General features: G+C 39.2%; 1 protein-coding gene across 8 annotated transcripts in view; it reads right to left on the reverse strand.

The window, feature by feature from the left end:
• The window catches only part of ZNF385D (zinc finger protein 385D), a 428,588-nt gene that overhangs the window by 403,031 nt on the left and 384 nt on the right, over positions 1–25,173 (reverse strand). For 5 of the 8 annotated variants that reach the window (XM_069007264.1, XM_069007268.1, XM_069007262.1 and 2 more), the window contains exon 1: positions 6,245–6,335. The exons of 1 other annotated variant lie outside the window; for it this stretch is intronic. Coding sequence is in view for 2 of the 7 variants with exons in the window: in XM_069007262.1 (XP_068863363.1) it covers positions 6,245–6,270 (26 nt within the window). In the remaining 5 variants the exon portion in view is untranslated. Of the gene's footprint in view, positions 1–1,567; positions 1,657–6,244; positions 6,336–25,173 lie in introns of those variants that run through there. 2 more of the 8 variants (XM_069007266.1, XM_069007263.1) reach the window with 2 other exon arrangements.

Below are 25,173 nucleotides of genomic sequence, written 5' to 3' on the forward strand. Positions count from 1 at the left end.
ACAACGCTCTGGGGTATCGGCCACTTCTCCCAGCATTGTGTCATTGGTGAGCTGCCTGGGGAGGCACTCTATGCCTCCCTCTTGGGATCTACCATTCAGTCAGTTCACAGTCCACCTCTGTCCACTCATCCAGTCCACACATCCTGAGTGTGCCTATAAGGATATCATTACAGACAGTGCCAAAAGCCTTGCTGAATTCCAGTTAGACAATACCCACAGCTCCCCTCATCTAGTCAGCCAGTTGTCCCATTGTAGAAGGTAATCAGGCATGATTTCCTTCTTGTGAATCTGTGCTGAATACTCACAATCACCTTCTTGTCTTCCAAGTGCTTAGACATGGCTTCCAGGATAAGCTGTTCCATCACCATTCCAAGGATGGAAGTGAGGCTGACTGGCCTGTAGCTCCCTGCACTCCCCTTTCTGCCTTTTTTGGTGATGGGAGTGACATTTGCTTTCTCTCAGACCTTGAGCACCTCTCCTGACTGCCAAGACCTTTCAAGGATGATTGAGAGCGGCCTAGCAATGATGTCCAACATGTTATGAGTTACTGCTTCTAGCCCTGCCAAAAGCTTTTTCTGCTCTATAGACATCTAGCTCCCCTCAGCACTTGTGGGTGCATCCCATCAGGGCCCACGGACTTCTGGATGTCAAGTTTGACCCTCCTGTTTCAGTCCTGAGAAACTCTTGGGATTACATGTGCAGCTAACCTCCTAGCTTTATCAAAGCAAATGTCTTGCCAAAGTCACAGATTCTCCAAAACACTTAAATACTGCTCAGTGTCCAACATCACACCTATGTATCACCCCTGAAATCAGACAACACTAGAGATGAGTTGCAAGGCAGAAAACAACATTAACTAACAGGTAACAATCCAAACTCTTCACAGAAGTCAGAGTAAGGTAGCACATTCCCCTCCACATGATCTTAATTCAGAAATTTCGTGTTTTGGCATTTCTGACTAAATAAACTATTCTCATATTTCTCAAATCAAAAAATGTGGAGGTATTTATTTAATGGAAGATATAAACAGGCAGGCTGTGCACCTACAATCTTTCCATAGAATTACATGCCTAACAACCTCTTCTTGTGATTGACAGTTCTGATAGACTCAGCTGAAGGCTGATTTTAATGAAACCCCATTTTCCAGGGTGAGACCATTATGCTAGAATTATTTTCGTCCTCATCTTAACTTGCAGCACAAAAAGGTCTCTCCTTTTCTCCTCCATCCTTAATATAATTTTAAATTGAAATACTGAATTCTTTTTACACAAATTGGTCTACTGACTTTCAGTCAGCTTGGCAAAAGATATTTTCTTCAGCTTATGTAAAGCCAGCATGATTGATCATTTTGAATAAAATAGGCCTTGGACAATTTCTAAAATAGACTGCTCTGTTCAAATGAATAGGATATGTCGGTCACAAGACCTGCCATCTAGAAGTATTTGACTTCGTATGTCAGATCCAAACAGACATTCCAATCCCAGCAAATCCCAGTTCTCCTCTTTAAAGTGAAGATAAGTTTTAGACAATAACCAATTAGAAAACAAACTCCAAAAGCATTTCAAACCTGCATGAAGTGTTAACCAAGAGGGCATTGCACTTCTGAGCCTTCAGGCAGCAACTTCAGAACCAACACTACTGAGTTCACACAGGGACATTAAAAAGCCCAGCATCAGCTAGTTGAGTCTTCAGCTCTTTAGATGACATGGCTGTGACACTTCTGCAGAGATTTAGGTGGGAAACAAAGAATGAGCTGTGTATCCTGAGCCAGCAAACTGGACACATACCCCTGCTGAAATCCCAGGTTACAGAGACCATCAGCTGCCAGGGGTATGAGAGCACATGCAAGAGAACACCAGCTCCCAGGTACTCAAGGTTTCTGTTGCCTCAGCTGACTGAAAAATTATTTCATCCCAGTGAGCTAAATGGCTGTTTCAGCAAATGGCAAATAATATATTAAAATGCACACAAAGAAGAAGGGCATGAAGCATGCTGAGGCTTAAGATAAATGAGCAGGCTGCTTACCTGTCAGAAGTCATCTTAAAGGAGTCCATGAGGAAATACAGCTGTCTCATTATTAAGGGTGAAAGATGACTGATGTCAATGAAACACAAGGACTAAGACACACAACTAGGATTTAAGAAATTATTCTTTACAAACTCCTGTTTATTTATCTGCTGTTCATCAAACAGCCCTTCCTTGAGGTTAACCATTTCCTCCAAACCCTTACAAAATGCAGTGCTGCAGGTTCAAGTCTGTCTGTGCACTGTCTTTTGCAGATTAAAACTTTAAAACAAGACCGGAAAAACCTGCACTACAGCTGCATATTGGGCATCGACAGCAGGGATTTGGTGGCAGAGGGTTGCAGAGGTGCCCTGTGTGGCAGGCAGCCCTGAGATGGCCACAGCTGGTTCCAGAAGCCTCTGAAACCAGCATAAACAGCCCATCACCTCCAAAAACCTCAGGCAGGTTTAAAAGATGTTTAAGCATGCCTGTGCCAGCCACAAGAGGCAGGACATGCAGCACTGGAAATGTGGCTGGGAACACGCTCTGGGCAGGAGGGACTGCAGCCATGGGTGACCCATGCTGAGGCAGCAACACCCCCAAGGGACAGCAGCTGTGGGGAGCCCATGCCAGGGTAGCTGCACCCCCAAGGGCACTTTGGCCTGTGGATGCCTCTCTAGAGCAGGAAATGAAGAAAGAGAACAATGGGAAAAACAATAAAATGAAGAGGAGCAAAAATACACCTTTGTGGCACATGAGCCCACCTCCTGCACTTCACCTCCCCAAAGGCAGTGGGGAACCACTGAACATAATCTGAAGGGAAAATAAGGGAAGCCAAGACTAGGGAGGAGTTAGAATAGGTGTTTGGGCTAAGCTGAGCCTGGGGAAAGAAAGCACTTAACTCTTTTAACTGTTTATATTCTTTCTTTTTGCTTCCCCTTCAATACCCAAATCCATGATCAGAGGTTTTTCCAAATTGATAAAAATTAAATTCAGCAAAGGTTCCCAAGTCAAGACTATTCTGCTCATAACAAATCACAATACCAAAGTGACAGAGATTATTTCTCTAGATTTCACACCAAGTATAAAAATAATAGGTCTTAGCCCATTTGTCTCAATACTTGTACAAACCATCACTGGTACAATTATGGCAGTAGTGTAGTCAAAAGCCTGGGCAAGTACAAGCAGATTGCAGTAACATCCCACTAGGTTATCTTTCAACATATGTCTGAGCTAAATAGAGTTGAAAGTTCATCAAAACAGGTTTCTCCAGACTGACCAGAATTAGGTCCATATCACTACCCTACTTAGGAAGTACTGACATTGTAATTACTTCAGGCACCCATCTGGCACAAATCACAACATGATTTCATTTCAGATGGTCTCAGCTTTGTTTTTTCTCTCAGCTAGACTGTGCCACAAATGTGTGAATCTCATAATTTACAACAGGAAAGCATACAATAGTGATTTCTGCCTCATGACTCTGAAAAGCCCTGGCAATTGCTAATGTCAGGAGATTTACTTTAAAATTCAAATCATGTTTTAATTGACAGTGAACTGGACCTGTAATTCTTTGGTTGCTCTTCAGTGACCTCACTCTACCTCATAGGTGTTTCATATTTACTGGTAACAATTGGCACACTGCTTGGTAGATGTAAAATTCTGAATTTAATCCAAAAGGCTGAAGTTCTTAGTTCTCTAAATTAGGTCAAACAATATAAAATACTGCAGTGCATTTAGCTTTTTATTTTTTCAAGTTTTTCCACAGGGAGATTATTATAGTTTTTAAATTTATTATTTTGAAGGATTGGGGAAAAAGAAAAACAAGCAAGCGATTCTTGAATTACAAACTCTGTAAGGAAAACACTTGATTGAATTCAAAATTTTACCTCGTTTTTACTCAAAGGTGTTAGCTTTCTGACAATTCAGGATAGCAAACCTACACACTATTTTTTCTTCCTAAAAACCAGAGTTACCACATGCTCATTTAAAATTTAGAAGGATAATTTTACTTAAAAAGTCACATAAATGCATACATATCTGAGAGGCATTGCAAAAAACCCTACAAAATTAGTAGAAGTCATTTGTTTTAAGACATTCAGCAACACAGGTTCTATATCAGATATCTGTAAAAGGCTTTTGCTTTTCTTACAACACAGATTTCTTAAAAATCAGCACACTACTACACACCAGTTTTCCAATGTACATCACAGTGCTGAACGTCATTAACTAATCAATTAATTACTGTTCCTCACTGTTATGCAGTTGCATTGTGTTTCATGAGCAAGGAAATGGTTATGAGAACAACAAGGAACTCTATGGGACGTAGGAATCAAAAGGTGTATTTTCCAAATTTTCATAGCCCAACTTTAGCAGTCATCAACAGTTTGAGGCTAGATAAGCTAGAAAGGGTCTGTTGGCCAAATCAACATTCCAGATCTTTGATTGTCCATGGCAACACAAAAACAAACAAACCAAAAAACCTTCCTGTAGGAAACTCCTTCAATCGAAATATTCCATCAACATGAGAGCTGTTTCCTAACCTTGTGCTTGACGTAGTCATTGCCATCTGCTGTGATACTGACATGCAGCTAACTAGTTTTGCTCCAATACATCAAATCACGTGAGATTTCCAGACTTGTTAGAACACTAACAGCTTTCATTAGCCTGCGCCATGGGCTTCTGAGGCCAAAACCAGAAATGAGGTCTTGGTCTTCCCCGGGGCATCCACAGCCTGGCTAAATAGCCTGTATTAACATGGAGCATGAGAGCAGTGAATTCACTTAAGCCAGGATCTTTGCAAACACAGCTCCACTTACTCCTATGAAAGAAAACTAGATATTTGTCAGACTGAATGAGAACTGGAGGTGACAAGGCTGGATGCTTGTAAGCAACAGCTGTTTCTGTCATACATGTCAGATGTATTCTACTAAAATCTGTGTAGTTATATCTGAGAACCCCTTTAATAGACTGGGGAGGCAAAGCTAAAGAGATTTTATTGATGCTACAGACAATGAAAAAGGGTGTTTCTAAAAGGTAGTCCAGATGGCACGTGAATCTGGGTCAGAGCTGCATCATATGCTCCCAGCTGGAATCTAGAGGATAGAAGGCAGGAAAAAGTCTTCCTTAGTGTAAGTAAGAAAATTAATGCTCTGCCTTTACATAAACAAGTTATTAGGAACTGATGTCATTAGGAGGAAGCTGCATTTTAGAGAGATGGCCTTAGCATGTTTTTCAAAATAGAAATGTTCCTTAATTGAATATGAACAGTAAAACATAAAATTGCAATAGAGCTGTAGCACATGCTTGAAGTCCTGACTGGTCATATGTTAGTTCAATAGGTTATAAATCAAAAAGTTCAAGTCTCTCCTAGGCAGTAAAATGCTGCAGGACAAATGTGATAGTTCAGTGATCTCTAATTGTCCTCCTGTCCTCATCACAGCCCACAGTGCTTAGTTTTCATCATTACAGTCTCAAGAGTTATTTCAGTGTCTCCCCAAATGCCCTTCCTGCATAACCCTGCCTTTTTCAAGGTACTTCCCTCAGCTAATGCACTCTCTTGACCTTCTCCTGGTATTTATTCTAGAGATCAAAACCACATCTTCTTTACCCTTTTTCACTCCTTACAGATGTCTCAGATTCTCAGCAGCTATTTAAGACTTTTCTCCATAATGGCTGTGCTACTCTGAACTCTTCGAAGACACTCTAAACAAAACTATTTTTTTCAGTTAAAGTCTCCATACCAGCATCAATAAATGGTCCATGTCATTTTCCTCCCTCTTGTATCAGATGACTTTCCTACGTCATTTTATGAGCACTTGGGTAATCATAAAGCATTTTCATACAGAGTCCTGGTGCAATAACTGGCATGCTCTGGATAGAAAGAGTGGGTAATAGAGTATATAATATATTGTGAAACTCCACAAACAATCACCACATTGCTCTGAGGCATGCATTCAAAAGGCTTAAATTGCAAAGGAGTAAAAAACATGATATGGCAATGGGAAAAGGAAAATATGGCATAAGCATTGCCTAATGCTCATGCCCTTTTTGCAGCTACAGGATAGCGACTTGTCACCTAATGTGGTATGCCTGAAGCAGTCCAAGGGAGTCTAACTGTGGCTGCCAAACCTGCATTTTTGTCCCAACCATGCAGTCCCATTCCCTCTCTGGAACATATCTGACCATGGTATGAATCATTTCATCTTGCTAGACCTGCAGAAAAACAGGAAAACCTTACTTCCAAGAGAGCTTATTCATCTCCATTTTCAGCTCTTCTCCAATCAGCCTTTGTGAGAGATTTCTAATGCCAGGGTGGTCACAGTGCTGGCCAAGATTACCCTGATGCCCATTTTCAACTTTTTCCCCACCTGCTTCAAACTTTGTAAGTTATCCCAGCTGTGGTGGGCTGACACTGGCTTGATGCCAGATCCCCACCAAAGCTGCTCTATCACTCCCTTCCTCAGCTGGACTGGGAAGAAAAAAAAATACATCAAAAGGCTCATGGATTGAGATAAAGACAGGGAGAGATCACTCACCAATTACTGTCATGGTCAAAACAGATTCAGCTCAGGGAAATTAACTAATTTATTATCAATCAGATCAGAGCAGGAAAATGCGAAATAAAACCAAATGTTAAAACACCTTCCACCCAGCCTTGCCTTCTTCCTAGGCTCAATTTCACTCCACATTTTCTCTACCACAGGAGGATGTGGAATGGGAGCTGTGGTCAATTCATCACACACCATCTCTGCCACTCTTTCCTCCACAGGGGAGGACTCCTCACAGTCTTCCCCTGCTCCAACCCGGGGTCCATCTCATGGGAGCCATGAGTCCTTCCCACGGGCTGCAGTTCTTCACAAACTGCTTCAGTGTGGGCCCCTTCCACAGGGTCACAAATCCTGCCAGCAAACTTGATCCAGTGTGGGCTTCTCTCTCCACAGGTCCACAAGTCCTGCCAGGACCCTGCTCCAGAGCAGGCTTCCCATAGGGTCACAGTCCACTGCAGGCACATCCACCTGCTCTTGTGTGGGTTCATCCACAGGCTGCAGGTGCATCCCTGAACGCCCATGGACCTCCATGGGCTGCAGGTGCACAGCTGTCTCACCACGGTCTGCACCATGGGCTGCACCATGGGCTGCAGGGGAATCTCAGCTCTGGCACCTGGAGCACCTCCTGCCCCGCCTTCTCCACTGACCTTGGTGTCTGCAGAGTTGTTTCGTATATTCTCACTTCTCTCTCTGGCTCCTGTTGCCATTGTGCAGCAGGGGTTTTTTCTCTTGATAAATCTGTTACTCCAGAGGCATTACTACCATCTCTGACTGGCTCAGCCTTGGCCAGCTGTGGGTCCATCTTGGGACCGGCTGGCATTGGCTCTATCAAACATAGGGCAAGCTTGTGGCAGCTTCTCACAGAAGACGCCCCTGTAGCCCCCCCACTGCTAACAAGACCTTGACACACAAACCAAATATACCAGCCCTCACTATTATTTCAGTCATCCCTGGAAAATTTCAGTTTTTAATGCAAGTGCAGGGAATAAAATAACAGGAAAAAATTCTTGCTTGCTCTCCTCTGTGTTTGAAGACTATGGATGTCCACTCATTCCACTATCCTAACAGGATTGCTGCCCAACAGTGCCAGAGATTATGAATAACTGGCATGTTTAAGCTCCTTCCAGTGGCATATCTAGAACGAAGCACTGGGAAAAGAAGACGTTTGGCCTAAATCTGCCTTCAGGACACAATGAACTTACTGCATCTAAGACACATGTTTCAGGCAATGTGGCGCTTTTCTCATATAAGCCTGCTTTTATACTTGAACTTCATCAAACACTCCAGGCACCAAGGCAGCCTGTATTCTGACAGCCCTCCTGTGGTACTGTCTTTGCTTGCTCCCTTGCCTGCTTGTTTGTTTTGAAGTAGCCCTAGTCCTTTAGTGCATTCCTTCATTCATGCTTCCAGATATGCCAAGAATTTTGCATTTCAGTGTTAACATTGCCAGAACACATTTTGTCACTGTCAAGAGAGTCTAGGGCCTCTGGACTACTATAGGTATGAATGCAGAAGTAAAAAGCTTGGCAATTTTGAAATTTTATTATTTCAGCTGCATTAATTTCCCAAGAATTACAACAGCAAGGGAGCAAAACTGGCTGTGTACCCACACTGAAACAGTGAATGACACACAAACTAATTCAGGTGTAAAGTTATCTCATCTGGGTTAAGAGCAAAACTGCCTGAAGTGGGAGAGTTATTCTGGATACAAACTTTCTACTCAAAGTAGGAACTTTCTAGAAAACAGTTGTTCTACTCCCTGGCTGGGCTGTTTTGAAATAAAAAGAAAAATGTAATAAATACATATATTTATCTCATTCAGTTAAAGACAGAGGCCCAAAATAGACTATAAATAGGGCATCTTTGAGTACATGCTGAATTTCCCTGCAAGTAAATATACATAGGGCCAAAAGGAAATTGAGTGAATGTTCATCTGTTGTATCTGCATCCTTTTAGAAATCTCACAATGTCTCTGTTTAATTTTTAAATATTATTATTGCACAAGATCTACACAAAACCTACAAACACTATCAAACACACAATACATTTAAGAGGAAAAAAAAAATAATGCATTTGTTCCTTTAGACATATTGTCCTTGACTGCCAACTCTAAGTGTGGGCAACAGTCAGACAGAAGTGTATTTTTGTTTTCCATCTATCTCAATAAGTCCCTTTCTATCAAATGCCTCCTATTAATCCAAGGTGTGAGTGCTAGGCATAATTTGGTCCTTCAAACTTTTGACAATTTTTTAGTCAGAATCCACATGAAAAGATGCAATTACAAGGCACTGTAATAGCCCTGGTAGCACTGCACATCAATGCTGCCATCATTTCCAATCAGGAAAACCCCACTACCAGCTTAGAACTTTGCCAAACTTTGATTGCAAGGATATTTTTTTTGTTCTATGTCTGTCCCAGGTGGAATTTTGTGGTGACATGGCTAAAGACTTTTTGGGAAAATTAGACTAGGAAGACATATTTTTTGCCCACAAATCTGGAAAAGATTACTGGATGTGAATGGCTTAGAAGACAGAGTGGAATAAGAAAATATAGGGGGTACTGAAAGTGTTAATAAGCCTGGGACAACCTGGAGAAGGAAATTTTGTCAGGGAACCAGGAAAAGCAGAAATAAGAGGCTGGGACATACACATAGAAGATTGGAATTAATTACTTCCACGTGTTGCCTGCTTTATGGTAGTGCCATGGACTGCAAGAGGCGATACAGGATCCAGTTCATCTAACCCACTGCCAGTCCTTGTGCTTCTATCTGGCTCTCAAGTAATGTAAGCAGTCACACCATGTCAGCCAGGGATCTGCCATTTTAACCTTGACCACTGGTCTTTTAGGTAGAGCTGTTACCAATTTTACTCTGCTGTAGCTTCCTATGTCTCTGAAGACTCTGCTAGCAAACCCCACCATGTACAGTCTTTACACTGGCACCTGTTTTGGGGAATTTCCAGAACTATCACAGTGTAGCTAACATTGCTGTTTCCACGAAGGTTTGGAACCACTGACACCCTTAGGATTTACTTTGATCTTCCTTTGATTTCCCACAAGTGCTACCCTTGCCTTTCATCCTTTCATTTAGACACATGCACTGTGTGGCGTGCCCCACAGAGCTGCTACAACCCAACATCACAGTATTCTACTGCCTCTTCCCTGACTTTTCCTTTCCTTGCAACAACAACGTTACCAGCGACAACATCAACATCTAAGAGCTCCCCTAGTGCCTGGTTCACTTTCCTCTGAAACATCCCAAATGCCAGGCTAATTCCAAAGACATTCTTATTTAGTGATATCTTCTGGCAGATACAAAAAGTTCTAGATGCAGCCCAACTACCTCTGTGCGAGAATTGTATTTCTGAACTTACAAGAGAAAAAAACAAACAAAACAAAACAAACAAACAAAAAAACCCCCCAACACATCTCCCTTTCAGCCTGGTCTGCTCAGTAGGTATATTTTTCATGAGTACTGATGGTCACTCTGTTCACTACTTGCTCTGTGTTAACTGGGCTGTTGAAAGATGCAGGTCTTCTATGGTTTTCTGTTCTCTTACAGATACTACTAAAACAAGTTGCTCATTTAGTTATCCTAGTAGCTAATCTAATGATTTGAACTTTGTGTGGGAAAGCTGCCCTCACTGTTTTCCTCCACGTTTTAAAAAATAGATAAATTCCACAGATATACAAACATGCAACAGTTTCACTTTATGAATTACATTTTTCACAAACCATCGTATTCCTACTGCGAGACCTGTCAGTTTCCATAGGCAGAGCAGAGATACCCAGTTCAGGATTCTCATTTGCTTCCTGGCTTTGATTAAAGGAGAACTAAAACACTCTCACACTGCTGTTTTATTCTGTGATTAGGACATTTGTCAAATACATTTTCCAACTGATGAACTGGAATGATCATTATTGCTGACCACTGTATATTATACGCGTTTTTGCTTTTTTCGTGCAGTTAAATATTTTCCCTTTTCCACATCTCATTTGTAAATATACTACACTCACATTGTGCAGGCTCAGTTGCAGAATGTTCTGTATCTGGAAATAAAACCTCATGTGTGAGGCTTTGGTGTCCTAATTCTACTGTTTTGTTACTCACACTCTTTGCTATCACCCTCCTTATCACTGCTATCATATTTATTTCATCACTTAAAAATATTGCACACTTGCTAAAGTAAATTGTTTACTCAAAAAGATATTGATAAGCAATTTTACAAAGTACCAACAACGTTCAAGTCCTATGCATTCAGATTTGGTCACATGCTACTTTTCCCCAGAGTACATATATCTTTCTGCACACTCAAAAACCTATTAACTTACCTCAGTAAATTCCTTGGATACCTGTTCCCATTTCTCAGATGCAAATAACCACTGTGCAGACACTGCCTATAGGTCCCTGTATGTTCAAATCATTAAATTCAGCACTTCACTCACTGCCAGAAAACCACTTATAACTGGTTGAGTCAGGCATTGCTGCATCCCCTCTCCTATGGAGTTGTGCACATTCTTTACCACAACAGGCACTCTATTCTTATACATCAATATTTAATTTATACATGGATATAACATATATAAAAAATAAATAATTTATATGTTGTATAGAATTCAAGTTTTTATAGGAATTGTGTTGGTTTCAGTAACAGTCTCTCCAAAAATCTCAGGCAGTTTATTTTCAGCTGAAAAAATCTTTACCATCCTTCACCTAAACCAGCAAAAGCATAATTCCAAGCTAATTAAAAGTCAGCTACATGCTGGCATGAACAATGATGGTTATCACTTTTGCCTGAATGTTGAACATAAATGCAACACATCCCCATTTGTTGAACTCCACCTCAGCTTTGTATTTGCCCACACACATTGCAATAATTCCCTCCTACCAGAAGATTCTCTTCCGGCCCATGGACCGTTTGATGCTATTGTGCGCTGGTAGGACCAGCTCAGTCCAAGTGTTCCGCTTCAAGTGAGGGACAGATGTGATGTTTTACTCCTACATCAAATAATTTGGCTGTCAAGGCATACAAAATTAATTCTAAGTGCAGGGGAAAAAATATACTCTCTGAAGTGGAAAAGCTTGCCAAAGGAAAAAGTAGCATTAATAAGGAACTTGTACTGCTCATTTACTGCATGCAACTTTTCAATTTGTTTCTCAAAGTTCTGTAACAGCACGTCCAGAGAGAACCAAAAAGGCAGCTGGATGAAACTGTCAGAAACAGTGACCCAATAAAAACGTTCTTACCATTTGTCAGTGATGAGCACTAATGCAGTCCTTCCCTACCCCCACAAAATCTGTGGGAATGTCCTAAATCAGATTCTCTCTTTCAGCAATTTCCAGAGTTCTCTAACTCATATGTACCCAAAACAACAAAGACCTCTTCCAACAGCAACATCAAGGAAAACAGCAGCTTCCAAAGGGGACAGTCATCACCAGCACTTCTCTGTACATCTCGTGATTGGAGTTTGGGCTTGAAGTGTACAGTTAGGAGCATGGTTTCCTCAGAATCTTCTGTTCTATCTCTAAAGCTATACCCAGAAAGTTTACTATGTTTGATCTTCCTGGAGTTATTGGCATAAAACCAAGAGAAAGAAGAGAAAGCATAAATGAAAATTACAGGACTACTATATAAGCAAGTGTGGAATTTGGAGCTCATTGGGCTGACAATTTGGACTCTCATTACAATTGTGAAGAAAAAAACTGAATAATTTCACACACGGGAAAACCATCACAAATTTCCTTAAGAAAAGAAAATTGACATTTATATCTCAGCCATAGATATATAGATATAGATGATATAGATATAGATATAGATATAGATATAGATATAGATATAGATATATAGATAGATATAAATAATTAGAAAACTCTGTAGTGTGCCAGATGGACATTTGAATACACAGGTGGCTGGAACACCAAATCCTGACAAGGAAAGGCAAAGGCTTAAACAGGAGGGGAAAAAACACATTTAAATTCTTGTCTCTGACAGTGAAGCTCAGATTTAACTGAGGTTATGGGAACTGAATACAGGGGAAAAATTTTTGGAACAGTAAAAACATGGAAATTAGTGTATCATGAAAAGAAGAGTGAGAGAAAGAAAGAAAATATGGCAGTGTATTTAGAGTCTTTTTCCTTCCAAGGTTAAGTACAGGCAGATAGGCTACAATGGGATGATGCCAAAATTATAAATAAGAATATAAAAACTAAAGGAGAGACACAGCCAGGTAAAATTATTCAAGGAAAGAAAAAAAAGCTTTATTAAAATGAAACATGACTGATTACAGCTTATAGTTTGGGCAACATTTCTTTATTCCACACACACCGGCTGCACTTCACCTGGGTATGCTCGTCGTTTTGTGTATATCTCCAACCTTCTCTTTTGAATATTTTTACCATTAATTTGACCTGTAAGATTATGCAGAGGATGGCTTAAAAAGCAAAGAGAAAGGATTTTTCCACTTTGATGGGAAGCATCAATAGATACAGAAATTATGCAGCCAACACATGTATACAAAACTGAAAAAAAAAACCCAAATCATGAACAGGCTTTTGCTAAATGCAGCTGTTAAACATATTTTCATTCACTTAACTATAAGGTTTTTGTCAACAGCATTAAAATTATTCAGGAATGGCTTTATTTAGGAATGAAAATTATATCCACAGGTCAAATATTTATTATTTAGATCTTATTTGGAACAGTATGTTATCAACCTCTTGGGAAACAGAATAATTAGTCAAGTTGACATCAAATTCATTTCCAAAAATATTAAGAAGCAGGTAACAAATAAGCCTTTTACTTGTCTTTTTTGAGAGGGAAAAAAATAATAAACATCTCACTTGTTAACAGATGCACCTGAAAATGGCCTGAAACTAGGCAGCTTTATGCTTCAAAGTTATTTACTCTTCACAAATAAAATTTTACTTCACCAAGGAGTAAGGAAACAACAATTCTACTATGTTATAGACTTTTATATCAAGATATTTACTGCCATTCTATCACTGTCAAATCTGATTATAAACCCAGGATCAGCAAACAGGAGATTAAAGGCTCATCTGAGAAGATGGAACAAATTAAATTGATGAAAACTGTCCAGACTGTGTCAGTTTCACAGGAACCACCATCCAGATGGAGGGACTATCAGAATATTGGAATTACAGATACGAGTACTCTCATTCTCTCTCTGCCTTTGAAATGTAAATGAAAACTGCTAGAATTGTTGAATAGAAAGTGCTCATTTTATATATATATAGATAGATATAGATATAGATATAGATATATGTAAGATACATATCTAGTGTAAGTCTCCTCACATTAACCAGCTTTGTGGAGCACAGGATCAGCATAATATTAAATGGAGATCCTTGCTGATCCTTGGGCTTTCTCTGCTCTTACTGAAGAATTTTTTCTCTATAGGCACTATAGGCATTCAATTTCTGTTCCGTCAGGAAAGGAAGTACTTATTGCTGTGCGGTCTGGCACACAGGTACTTAAGTTGCTCCATGAGCACTAAGGTCATTTGAGTGTCTAACTGAAGCTGCTTTTAAGAAGCCACAGACCAAAGGAAAGAACTGGCCAGATACAAAAGACTAGAAATAAAGGTTTATGTACATAATCCCTATTGGATGGATGGCTGAAGGGTTAAAGAGCAAGATTTTATTACTCAAGAAGAAAAAGGACTGTGTGTGATTCTGTCTACCATCCAACTAAAACAAAGTAAGTGACAGTCCACTCTTCCAGATGCTATAATGAGATTTGCATTTCCCAATTACTTTTTACTGATACTACAGTTAGCACCTAACTGTGTTGTGAATATGCAAGATAAAAACTGATATCCTCCAACTGCCTGATGCTCTCTGAGACCATGGTATTTCTGAGCAGGTATAAATCTATTACAGAACATAAGGTTGTCTCAACCCCTATAAGCAAACAAAGTGATACGTTTGAAGTCTCCCCTTCCAAGAATGACGCCTCAGAGAGAAGGCAGACACTCACACAGAGGTACTCCACACAGTGCCTAATTCTAATTTGGGGGCTACGTGGGCCCAAGTACGTGCCTGTTCCTTCATGCACAAGAGCAGGTGCAAGTACAATCAGGGCACTGTCTCTTCTAGCATGCAAGAGTCTCTCCCAGAAATGTGCCGGGTGTAGGAGTAGTGGATCATCAGGACAGAGCAAGTCTAATTTCATTCTCTGTGAACTGCAAATGCAATTTCTTTTGCTGCATCCTGGGAAAAGTACAGCAGCAAAACTATCCTCCCACAGTGGATTTACTAAAGTGATTTTTTAAAAATGAATGGAAAGAGAGAAAAAGAAACCTTATGCAGAATAAAACTCCATTACTTGTATATATTTTCAATTATACTGTCTAAAATGGAAATTCTACTCTGACATCTTAAAAGAATTTATTATCTTTCAGCTATCAGTAAAGATTAAAAAAATAAAAGTTCTGGGGGGGGTGGGTGGTGTATCACTACACAGAAAGCTAGAATAATCACTTTCCCTGTCCTCCCCATCCTCCCACATTTTCCTTTATGGGTTATTCTGCTTTTACTGCCTACATTCTTCACCTGAAGTCAAACCCTCTGTTTATGGCATCACAGTGGTTGCCGTGGAGGTTATTACGATGTTCAAAGCCAAAAATGATGAGTTCAAGTTTGGAATGAGCAGTAGTATCTCATGAAATGTTTCTGAAGGAGTAGGAGATATTAAAGAAAAAAAAAAGACATAAAAACAGAGCACATACGTTGAAAACAAATTAATTAACTTCCTAAATGACTGTTTGCCATCAACTCTAATTATCACAACTGTTTTCAGATATACTACTCCAATGGTGATAGAGACTAAGTGCTAAACTATACATATGGAAGCAAGTACACAACAGGAACAGGCAGCGCTAACACAGATGGCAGCAGAGTTCCCAGCCACGCTGCTCAGGAGTGCCTGCTGTGATTGCTGTCGTCTTCTGTAGCAAAAACATACAAACGACAAAGTGTGGTAAACACAGACACGCACTGTGCAGCGCTGCTCTGACAATGAAAGCTCTTCATGGCACCCTTCACACCCTACATTTCTCTGTGCCAGCTTCAAGGCTCTGTAAGTTATGACCAGAGAACACACATTCCTGAAAAAGCTATTAGTTCATTGCAATTCCTTCTACTGTATGGATTGGCTTCACACACCCTTTCTCAAACATAGACACGTTTTACAAAACAACTGTTGAAGTATGAATGCTAACTCTCAAGAAACACGTAAAATATTAGAAATGGGAGAAATCCATCTTGGGATTCTCATCACAAATTCAGCCACTGCCCGATTTTCACAACTTTGATAGCAGATAGAGTTCTTATTTTTTCCCTAAATTAGGGAAATTACTTCTATTTACTGAACTAGTTGCTCAACCATCTTTTGCCCCTAGCTTTGACACCCGAAATATTACCAGGAGTGTAGGCTTCAAGGAAAACCATTGATCAAAGATTTCTGAATCATATCTGTACTGGTAGAAATGCTTACCCATCTACTTGTTAAAAACAAAACCTGCAAAAAGCAGTGGGACAAAGATAAAATCAGATGTCAGATTTAAAGAAAACAAAACAACAAACAAACACTTGAGAACGAGACAAGGAAGAGAAAAAAATCCAAAGGTCTTATCAAAATATTATTAAATAAGAAAGTGAGTCTCTAAACAATTTTTTAACATGAGTGCCTTGAGACTGTTGGTAGACCAATGTATCCTATTACATGACTGCAGAAGCATTAACAAATTAATTGTACCAAATAGCTGAATTAATTAGGATATGTGAGACAATGGCAGGTAATACCAAAAGTTATAATGTGCTTTGTAAAGAAAAACAGTACTCTTTTATATCAGGAAAATATATTACCAGCAAGGTTGTACTACTGCATGCAGGCTATGTTGCATGGAAATTTCTTACACAGGAATATTGTTGGAAAATAGTAAAAATCACTTGTAGGCTTGTACAGAAGAAGATACCAGGACATAAAGATGCAGTGGAGCTGCAGGTTCTTTGTCAGATTCCTTAAGCCAGACACAGGGGACACCCAGAGAAACCCACCCACCCTGTGGGCAGGGTGTCAAGTGGAACATCAGAACCAGCAGCCACACTACTGCTCCAAAGCTGGGAACCTGTGGGGGGCCAAAAAAAATCCCGAATCAAAACAAACAAACCCAAAGAGAACAAAACAAACACACACACACACACACCCCACAGATCACCAAAAACAGTAAAGCATTGTCTTTCAGACTCTTTCCATAATGACCAGAGACTTCTGTGCTATAATGGCACTGGAACATTTCAGTTACTCAGGTTGCCAAGACCCTTCTTGTCACAAAATCTTACCTGCACTTCTGATTTAGGCAGATAGTTGAATGGCCAGACAGCTGGCATACTCTTCTGTATTTCTCAAAAAGTTAACTAAGTTCCTAGGTGAACTCAGATAAGGGGTTGCAAGCCTAGGAATAGTTATAATTCTTTTTATTCAAAGCACTATGGATATTAGCAAATTATTAGCTTTCCATGGTATCTTTTCTGGAACATCCTAAAATAAGGCAGCTTGCATTATGTTTTGCAAGTGGTACTTCAGATCATCAGTGGAATCAATTTAGCACCCCTTACACCTGGGCTTATTTCTAGGAAGATGGCCATTACCTAGAACTCACACTTTTCTAAAGTTATCAGGATCTCTTTGGCATTTTGATGTGAAAAAGTAACCAGTTGCCAGATCTTGTGCATGCCTTCCTTGGATGTTTTCAAGACTGGATTGAAGAAAGCCCTGAGCAACCTGGTCTGATCTCACAGCTGACACAGAGCAGGAAACTGGACTAGAGATCTTCCTTAGGATCCTTCCAACCTGAATCATTCTGCATATTCCTCAGGTTTCCACTGGATATGCTGAATACAATCAGAACATAATGGATCTAAATATTTTAACTAGATCTTAAAAAAACCCAAAACAAACAAACAAACAAACATAAACCCCCACACCAAAGTCATAATACGATTGTCTAAAGATATCAATAAATAATTTTGCCACTTTCCTTTTTATGCTGAGAAAATCATAAAATGGAGTTTGAGTTTGCAGAATACAAAAGCCTTGGGCTAAGAATGTCCATCTGCCATCAAACTGGCATTGTGTTGGTGCAGGACTAAGTGGGAAAATAAGCTAGTCAAGGATGTAGCTACAGCTTAACCCTCCCTGCAATGAAACAACTGCTCAATGCTGCTAAGAACTCTGAAAAACTCTCAGGTGTTAATCATCTCTTCTGTGAGATCGTTTGTGTGCTCACTCCCTGGAACAAGTGCCAAAACAGAAGAATTCAGAAAGCCTGAAAAATCAGCTCACTGATCTGTTGCATACAGCAAGCAGCTACAGCCCATGAGATCAAACCCTTCCAAGATCAGAATCTCACTCCACTCACTACCGCTTCTGTAAGGTGATCTTTTTCCCTCCTTTACATTTGCAACATAGTCCTCTCCCAAAAATTAAAGTAATTGAGCTGGGACTAGCTTTTCAGCCTGGACATTAAGAAAACAAACACTACAACCACAAACAAAAACCCCAACAATATATGCTTCTGTTCTAATCAGATTATTACCGCTTCTCAGTGAAAAATAACAAGACATCCTCCACAACTGCACAATGAATAAAAACAGTGGTAAATTCTTTCTTGCTTCATTGGAACTTGCCTTTGTAGGCCAGATGCTCAAAGCAATTTAGGCTGCACCCAGCAGTACCATCAACACAAACAACTGACCATCCCTCAGGCTACTTCAGCGATAACTGAAATCAATACCTGGACTGGGAGCAGTCCTGCCCTAGAGAATCTACAGAATTCCAACGTCATCAGGACTGGAAAAGACCGTGTTTCCCTAAAACATATATTGTGTTCTATAAAAAACCACTTTCCTTTGGTTTTTAAATGGATTTACATGCTTGAATATCTATTGGAATTCCAAGTAGCTAGAAAGCCAAAAATTCACACCTCTAAGTTAAATAAACATTGAATATTGTGTTCCCGTTCCCGCTAATTCAGGTTTGAACATTAAAAGCCACTCATTAATGATGTCAGGACTTGATTATGAAGATGTCTTATACTTTAAAATGATGCAGAAGTCTTGAAACATTCTGCCTGTCCCAGAATACAGCATCTCATCTGTTCTGCAGTCCTGCTGCTATGAATGTTTCGCAGGGGTCCCTTGATCTCTCTGTGTACAGCTTCTCATTACAGAACCTCCTCTCACTTACCTCCTAAAAAATTTTACTCACACCCACTTCTTGTCTAGCAGCAACCATGACGTCCCACATGAAACCACAGCGCCTATCAGCCAAAGAGATGAAACTGATGAGGACATCTGGTTACACTACACAAATTTACTCAACCCAACTTCTGGAGAAGGAGTATCTCTTCTCAACCTCCCATTCCTCCCCCTCACTACAAATGCCAGCAGTTAAGACAGCTCTGTAGTTTCAGAGCTTCAGAGTGATAAGCATTGAACAAAACACTGGAATGGTTTGTACAGCAAAGCGCAATGCAGTCATTGACTATAACAACTCTTTTTTCTTGCTTTTTTCCACAGGCTCCTGGGTTCATTATCACAAACTAACAGTTCTACTTTAATCTGCCTTCAGAAGAAAGTTCTACCCACTAATTCCTACTCCTCGTTTCTACTTTTTGATGCTTTCCACAGGAATGTGGCATCAACAACTCAATGAAAATTGGTCATAAAGAGCACACAAAAAATATTCTTAGACATTACAGTGCACAAGACAAGATCACAAAGCCATCTTAAAAAGAACACATTTTACACAGTACTTTGGGCTTATTTATTAAGTAGATCCTCCAGTATTTGCCTTCCAAATGCAACAAAATTTTTTTCATGGAAATAAAGAAAATAATCTCAATGATACTTACTACTACATAATTAAGGCAAATGCTTTTTAATGAGTCAAGGAACTGTCAGTATAATGCCTTTTTAATAAAAGGGCATTTATTTTCAAGGTACTGCTTAATTAGCAACCAGAGTGCTATCTCCAAGCCCACTCACAAGGCAAGAGGTATAAATTTGCATTTGCTGGCACAGCCTCCTTGCCTTGTAGCCCATGGTGCTTGCTTTGCACCATGTCACTTCTCTAAATTATTCAAAGAATGCCATTATAGTTTTGATTCACTTGCTATTTAATGCTTCAATATTTTAATCAGCACCAATTTAAAATCCATCAACAAAACAAAATATGTCAAAGTGAATGTACAATAACAATATTCCTTGTTCAACTGTTACAGGAAATATTACAGCCCCTACACAATGTCATATGCATGAAGACAGAAAATGAAAATGCTACCTTACAGTTTCATGAGAAAACAAGTTGAACCCTTAGAGGATAAAGACATTCCAGGTCTGGGGATGGCTTATGCTTCTACTGCTCAGAACAGCACTGGGAATAGCCCAAATTCATATGGGAAAGCAGTCAGGAGTTGCCACAGTTCCAATCAATTATTAAGGCAACATGACAAAACAAATTCAGTGCATAAACAGGCATTCCAACTGTAGTTAATGGTCAAGATGATTCATTGTTTTAACATGGCAAGGCTAAATGGAAAGACAAAGGCAGAGATGTTAAATTGAATATTAGGATTGGAAACTTCCAGAGGCAAGTATTAAATGCCCCTGAGCCAGGGTTCTTCAAAATATAAAATATTTCAGAATGTACTGAAATTAGATAGTTTCTATAGTTCTGTCAGAGTAATCATTTCACCTAGCTTCAGAATTTTCAACAGCAAAAGCCAAATGATCAGGAAAGTGATTCTTTTTTTTTTTCCCTTTAAGATCACACCTTGTACTTCCCAGCAAGGTGACTAATGACTCTGTCTGATTAAAACTACCCACATATTCTGTAAAAAGAAAAAAAAAGAAGTCAGAAAAGTATATCTGGGTATGAAATGGAAGGGAAATCTTTGGTTTCCTAACTACATTTCTGTGCCAAAATTAGATCTAAATAAATATCATAAAACCGTATTTGGAGTGTGCTTCTAAGATCTAGTGGGTGTGTTTGTCATTATATCATAAATTCAAATTTAGAATAATCCATGGATTTTTAGCTCTGACTACTTCTCTCTAATTGTGGAAGTTATAATTCTAGGTTTTATCAGTATCATAAATAGCCTTGTCTATGAACGAGGCATCCGCTAGTGTATTACCTTTTTTACAATGAATTAATTTGAAAAACAAAGCAAAAGAAACAAACAAATAAACAATTTTTTTACAAACGAACAGACAGAAACAACCACAGAAAGAGGTAACAGCTAGCACTTACATCAAAGGACAAAGGGAAAGGCTAATCAAGTTAAAATATGTTTGGCAAACCAACCCCTCTTGTTCTCCAGGCCAAAATCCTTACCCATCCATTTGTTTGGAAAGCCATGCCTTCAGAGCAAGGTCTGCATTACACAGTAAGCACACTCCCTTACTAATGAGACTCCAAAAGTGGCTGAGGCATCAAAGTGCCAGTAGATGTAAAAAGAAATAATATCAATGTTCATACATTCCATACAGGCTACAAAAATATTTCAATATTAAAAGTCTACCTGCAGTTTATTCCAGCTGATCACAGAAAATATGTTTACTTGCTTCAAGAAGAAAACTTCTATTACTTTATATTAAGCATATACACATATATATAAAAACACCTACATTAATTTCACACATTTACTTTCACAAATACTACAATAAGGCACACGTAAAAAGTGAGGTGAGAGAACTACGCCTCGAGCAAAACAGAAGATTTGGTTATGACTCCCTCAATACGACCAACAGCGTTACTTCCCAGGAGACAGAGAAGGAAGAAAAGGAAAAACCAACAGAAAATACTGAAGCACATTCTTCAATATTTCAAGAAGAAATGTACAAAGATGAGAACATCTGAAAGTGGAAAGCTCAAGCACAATTTAATTGCCTTACTGTTAACTGTGGAATTAGTCCAGTGCAGGAGCAACCTGGACGTTTGCACATGTGCATGCAACTAAGCTTACACAAGAAGAAAACAATGAACAGGTTTGTGGGGGTTTTTTCCCCTCTCTCTCCATTCTCCCAGCAGTTCAACACAGTTAGAAGAGGCCACATCCCTGCAGCAATAATGTGTTGACTTCTACTCTTCCCATACTACAACCTTTCCATCGCACCAAGCAAACATGGCAACAACAGTTTTTGTCTTATTCTGTGACAATTCTAGACAGGTGAAGACTAAAATTAGTCAGCCGATCCAGGTGAAAAAGAAGTCTGTGTTGTTAGAGCTCATATTCCTTTATCCAGCCTACCTAGGTATAGTTCAACATATTGGCATAAAACTAACTGAATTCACTGTGCTGGCTGAAGCACAGAGGACTTGTACTTGCCAGTCTAAATATGGCACATTTTGTGAGCTCTTTTTAAAAAAAAAGAAAACCAAAAAATTAAAAGTAATTGTTTTCTGTCTAAAACTTCACCTACCTGGATACACACACTCCTATACATACATCCAGCACTATTTACTTGTGCTGTTTTTCCCTGGTAACTGTTTTTATCATAGCTTTAAAAGAGTTATAAAACACTGCTTTCTCTCCTGAAGGTATTTCTGGCGGTACCAAGTAATTTAAAACTTATTTCCGTTTCATAGCTTTTAGTCACAATCTTTCCACATCTACTCCTCAAGGGAGTAGGTTTTCTCATACAAGTATTTCAAAGTTTTCTTAAGCAGCACACTAAAATATTACTTTGTTTATGTATTTTTCATTGTTACTTCATAACATCTTCTGCCCAAAGAGAATCTGTAATAGAATTCCAGCTGTTGCTGTCCATTCTCAGTGTTCAAGTTCTTTGGAGATTTTACAGGTAAGGTCCCAGTGCTAACCCAACATTCAATCATTCAAAAAGAAACTTTTTACAAGACTGTTAGTATTCATCGTCTCAACAGGAACTCAAACTTTTTGCTGGAATCTTGACAAGATTTCATTTACTGTCTAGATCACAATGGGTGGAAATTCTAGTTCAGCTTTATGGTGCTTTACATGGTATGAAACTACAAAACAAGAACCTTTACACACGAGGTCACAGGGAAATTTTCATATTTGTATTTTAAAATAATAGAAAAGTATAAAAAAGTCTCCATAATTCCTCATATAAAAGGTGAGAAGAATGTCAAAGCTGGAAAATATTTGTAACTTGACTCAGTTAAATAGCAGGTTTGCTCAGCTGCAACTCAATATGCACCCTGCCAATTTAGACCCTTAAGTGATGCCCAAATAAACATATCTTAATCCTAACATACACAGAAATATTTTGCATGGTCTTCAGATGGTGTCAGTCATAACAGTGCTGTTGAGATCCATAGAGCTATGACACTTTTTACCAATGCAGGCTCGTGGATCACTGAAATGGTTTATGCAGCAAAAACAGAGATCAAGAAGGAATATTACTTCCCAAATTTGAAAGTATTTCATACAGTTCTTTTGTGAATAGTTCCCACCTAACTTTGATAACTGAATGCATGAGGGTATGAATGAGTCAAACCTGTCAGTCTGTTTGTTTGTTAAAAACTGTTGGCAGTTCACATACTACAATTTTACTTTTAGGTATATCTTATTTATAACCCCTCTAATGCTTTTGCTGAAACATTTAAGCAAATTCTCTGTTCCTGCATGATGAATTGATCAATACTGCTTACAAAAGCTGAAATTAACTTAAAAGTCCATTGTTGAAAACAGTGTTTCTGTAACTTTGAAAATTTTACAAGCATACTAAAGTAATACCACTTCTTTGGTTTTCACCCCAAATACTTCCCTATAGCACACAATCAGTATTAGGGACATGCAAATTACTCTAATTTCATTTTCACCTTACATTTGGAGCTGTTAATTGTTAGTCGGTGATCTGGTAACTAAGTCTAGTACACCTTGCAAGGACAATATAATGCAGTGCTTATTTTTAAATTACAGTAGAAATATAATTAGGATGCAAAGTGTACAGGCTTCAGTGTAATTCAGTGTTCTGTGTTGTTGCAGCAATTACTTAAATGTGAATTTAGTGTCATATGATTCTTTAGAAAACAGTTATAAGAAGCAATCCTGATAGACTGAAGCATACTACACCTTTTTCCTTAAGGTAAATTAGAACCAAGTTATTTTATAACTCCCTAATTTAAATAATTTATGGTAGAGCTATCATGATAATGTATTTACCATAGCAGCATATGCAGGGCTATAAACTTTGCCACAACTGCACAGCTGAATCAGTCAAATGTTTTCAGTTTGGCCCGACACCTCACACTACACAGTCTGTTGGTTCAATTCTGGCTCTTCTTAGGTCAGTGGCAAAATTCCCACCAAATTCACTGCATCCAGAATTTTGGTCTATGTGCCTAGCTACTGTATAATACCCACACATAACAGGTATACAGCTTAAAGGAATGCTATCAACTATTTTTATCATGTGATAAAATGATACTACCCTATTACCAGCATTACACTTAGCATTAATAGGATAAATATTTACAATTATTTTTAAACAATCACTTTTATTCTCTAACTGGATAACACTTTTTTTTCCCCACAGTATTTATTTTAGAGGGCTTTTGACAACCACTGACAAAATCTTTGCTCCGACTTTTAGTCTGCTTCCTCTTTTGGCTTGTGAAAGGGGCACAAAGAAGCAAAATGGAAAAGGAGATGTTGCTGCAAAAGCACTCTATCTCAGAAATACCCAGGCGACAGTCAGTGGGAGAAATACTGAGCTTCTATTCGTTTCAGACCTGTATTTGGGTGTATTATTTTCCTTAGCAAGCATCTTCTCAAAATGCCAGCCCCTGAGATGCCAGGCTCCCTGTCATCCCAACATCTTTGTCATCAAGAGTACTGCATGAGCTACAGCAATCTGTGGACTTGTAAAGAGCACAAATTACTCCTTCAGCCAAATTAGTTTCTCAGGGAAAGACACAAAGTTACTTTGGGGACGAACATATACAACAACGAACAAACGCAAATTGACGCAGAACTCAAGCACAACTTAAGCTGCTACCCTACCCTTGAAGGATTAGGTCAGAGACTTATGCAAACACACTTACCCGAATAGTGGATTTAAAACTCAAGGGGGAACACACAGCTAGAACAAACTCTAGAGAGATTTCCAGACATTGCAACCAGATCCACAAACAGTTGGGTTTGTTCCTCAAAGCAGAGAACGGTGACAGCCAAGCGGTACAGTAAGGAAACCGTACATGACAGATTTGGCTCTGGGTAAACCGCATTCAGTGTTTAGCACACAAAGGTCATGAACCTCAACACTTGTTTTCAATAGTTCGTGGAACACCACTCCCTTCTATGTTTCCAAAGTCAGGATCTGATTTTGGGAGAACTGTCTGTGTGCTGCTTAGCCTTGGAAGAGAGCATCTGTCTCCCCGAACAAGTAAGGGAGGAGGAGACAAGAGAACACAGGGCAAAATTTTCAACAGTGCTTTTCGGGCATTAAGATCATGAAAGCCAAAAGAGATTTCGGGGACTCTTCCCAGGGTCACTGGCGTTTGCCAGGTTGCAAATGCTTTCTGCAAAAACAATCAAACAAGCCGTTATC

Source organism: Aphelocoma coerulescens, chromosome 2 (genome assembly GCF_041296385.1).
Source record: "Aphelocoma coerulescens isolate FSJ_1873_10779 chromosome 2, UR_Acoe_1.0, whole genome shotgun sequence".
Lineage (NCBI taxonomy): Eukaryota > Metazoa > Chordata > Aves > Passeriformes > Corvidae > Aphelocoma > Aphelocoma coerulescens.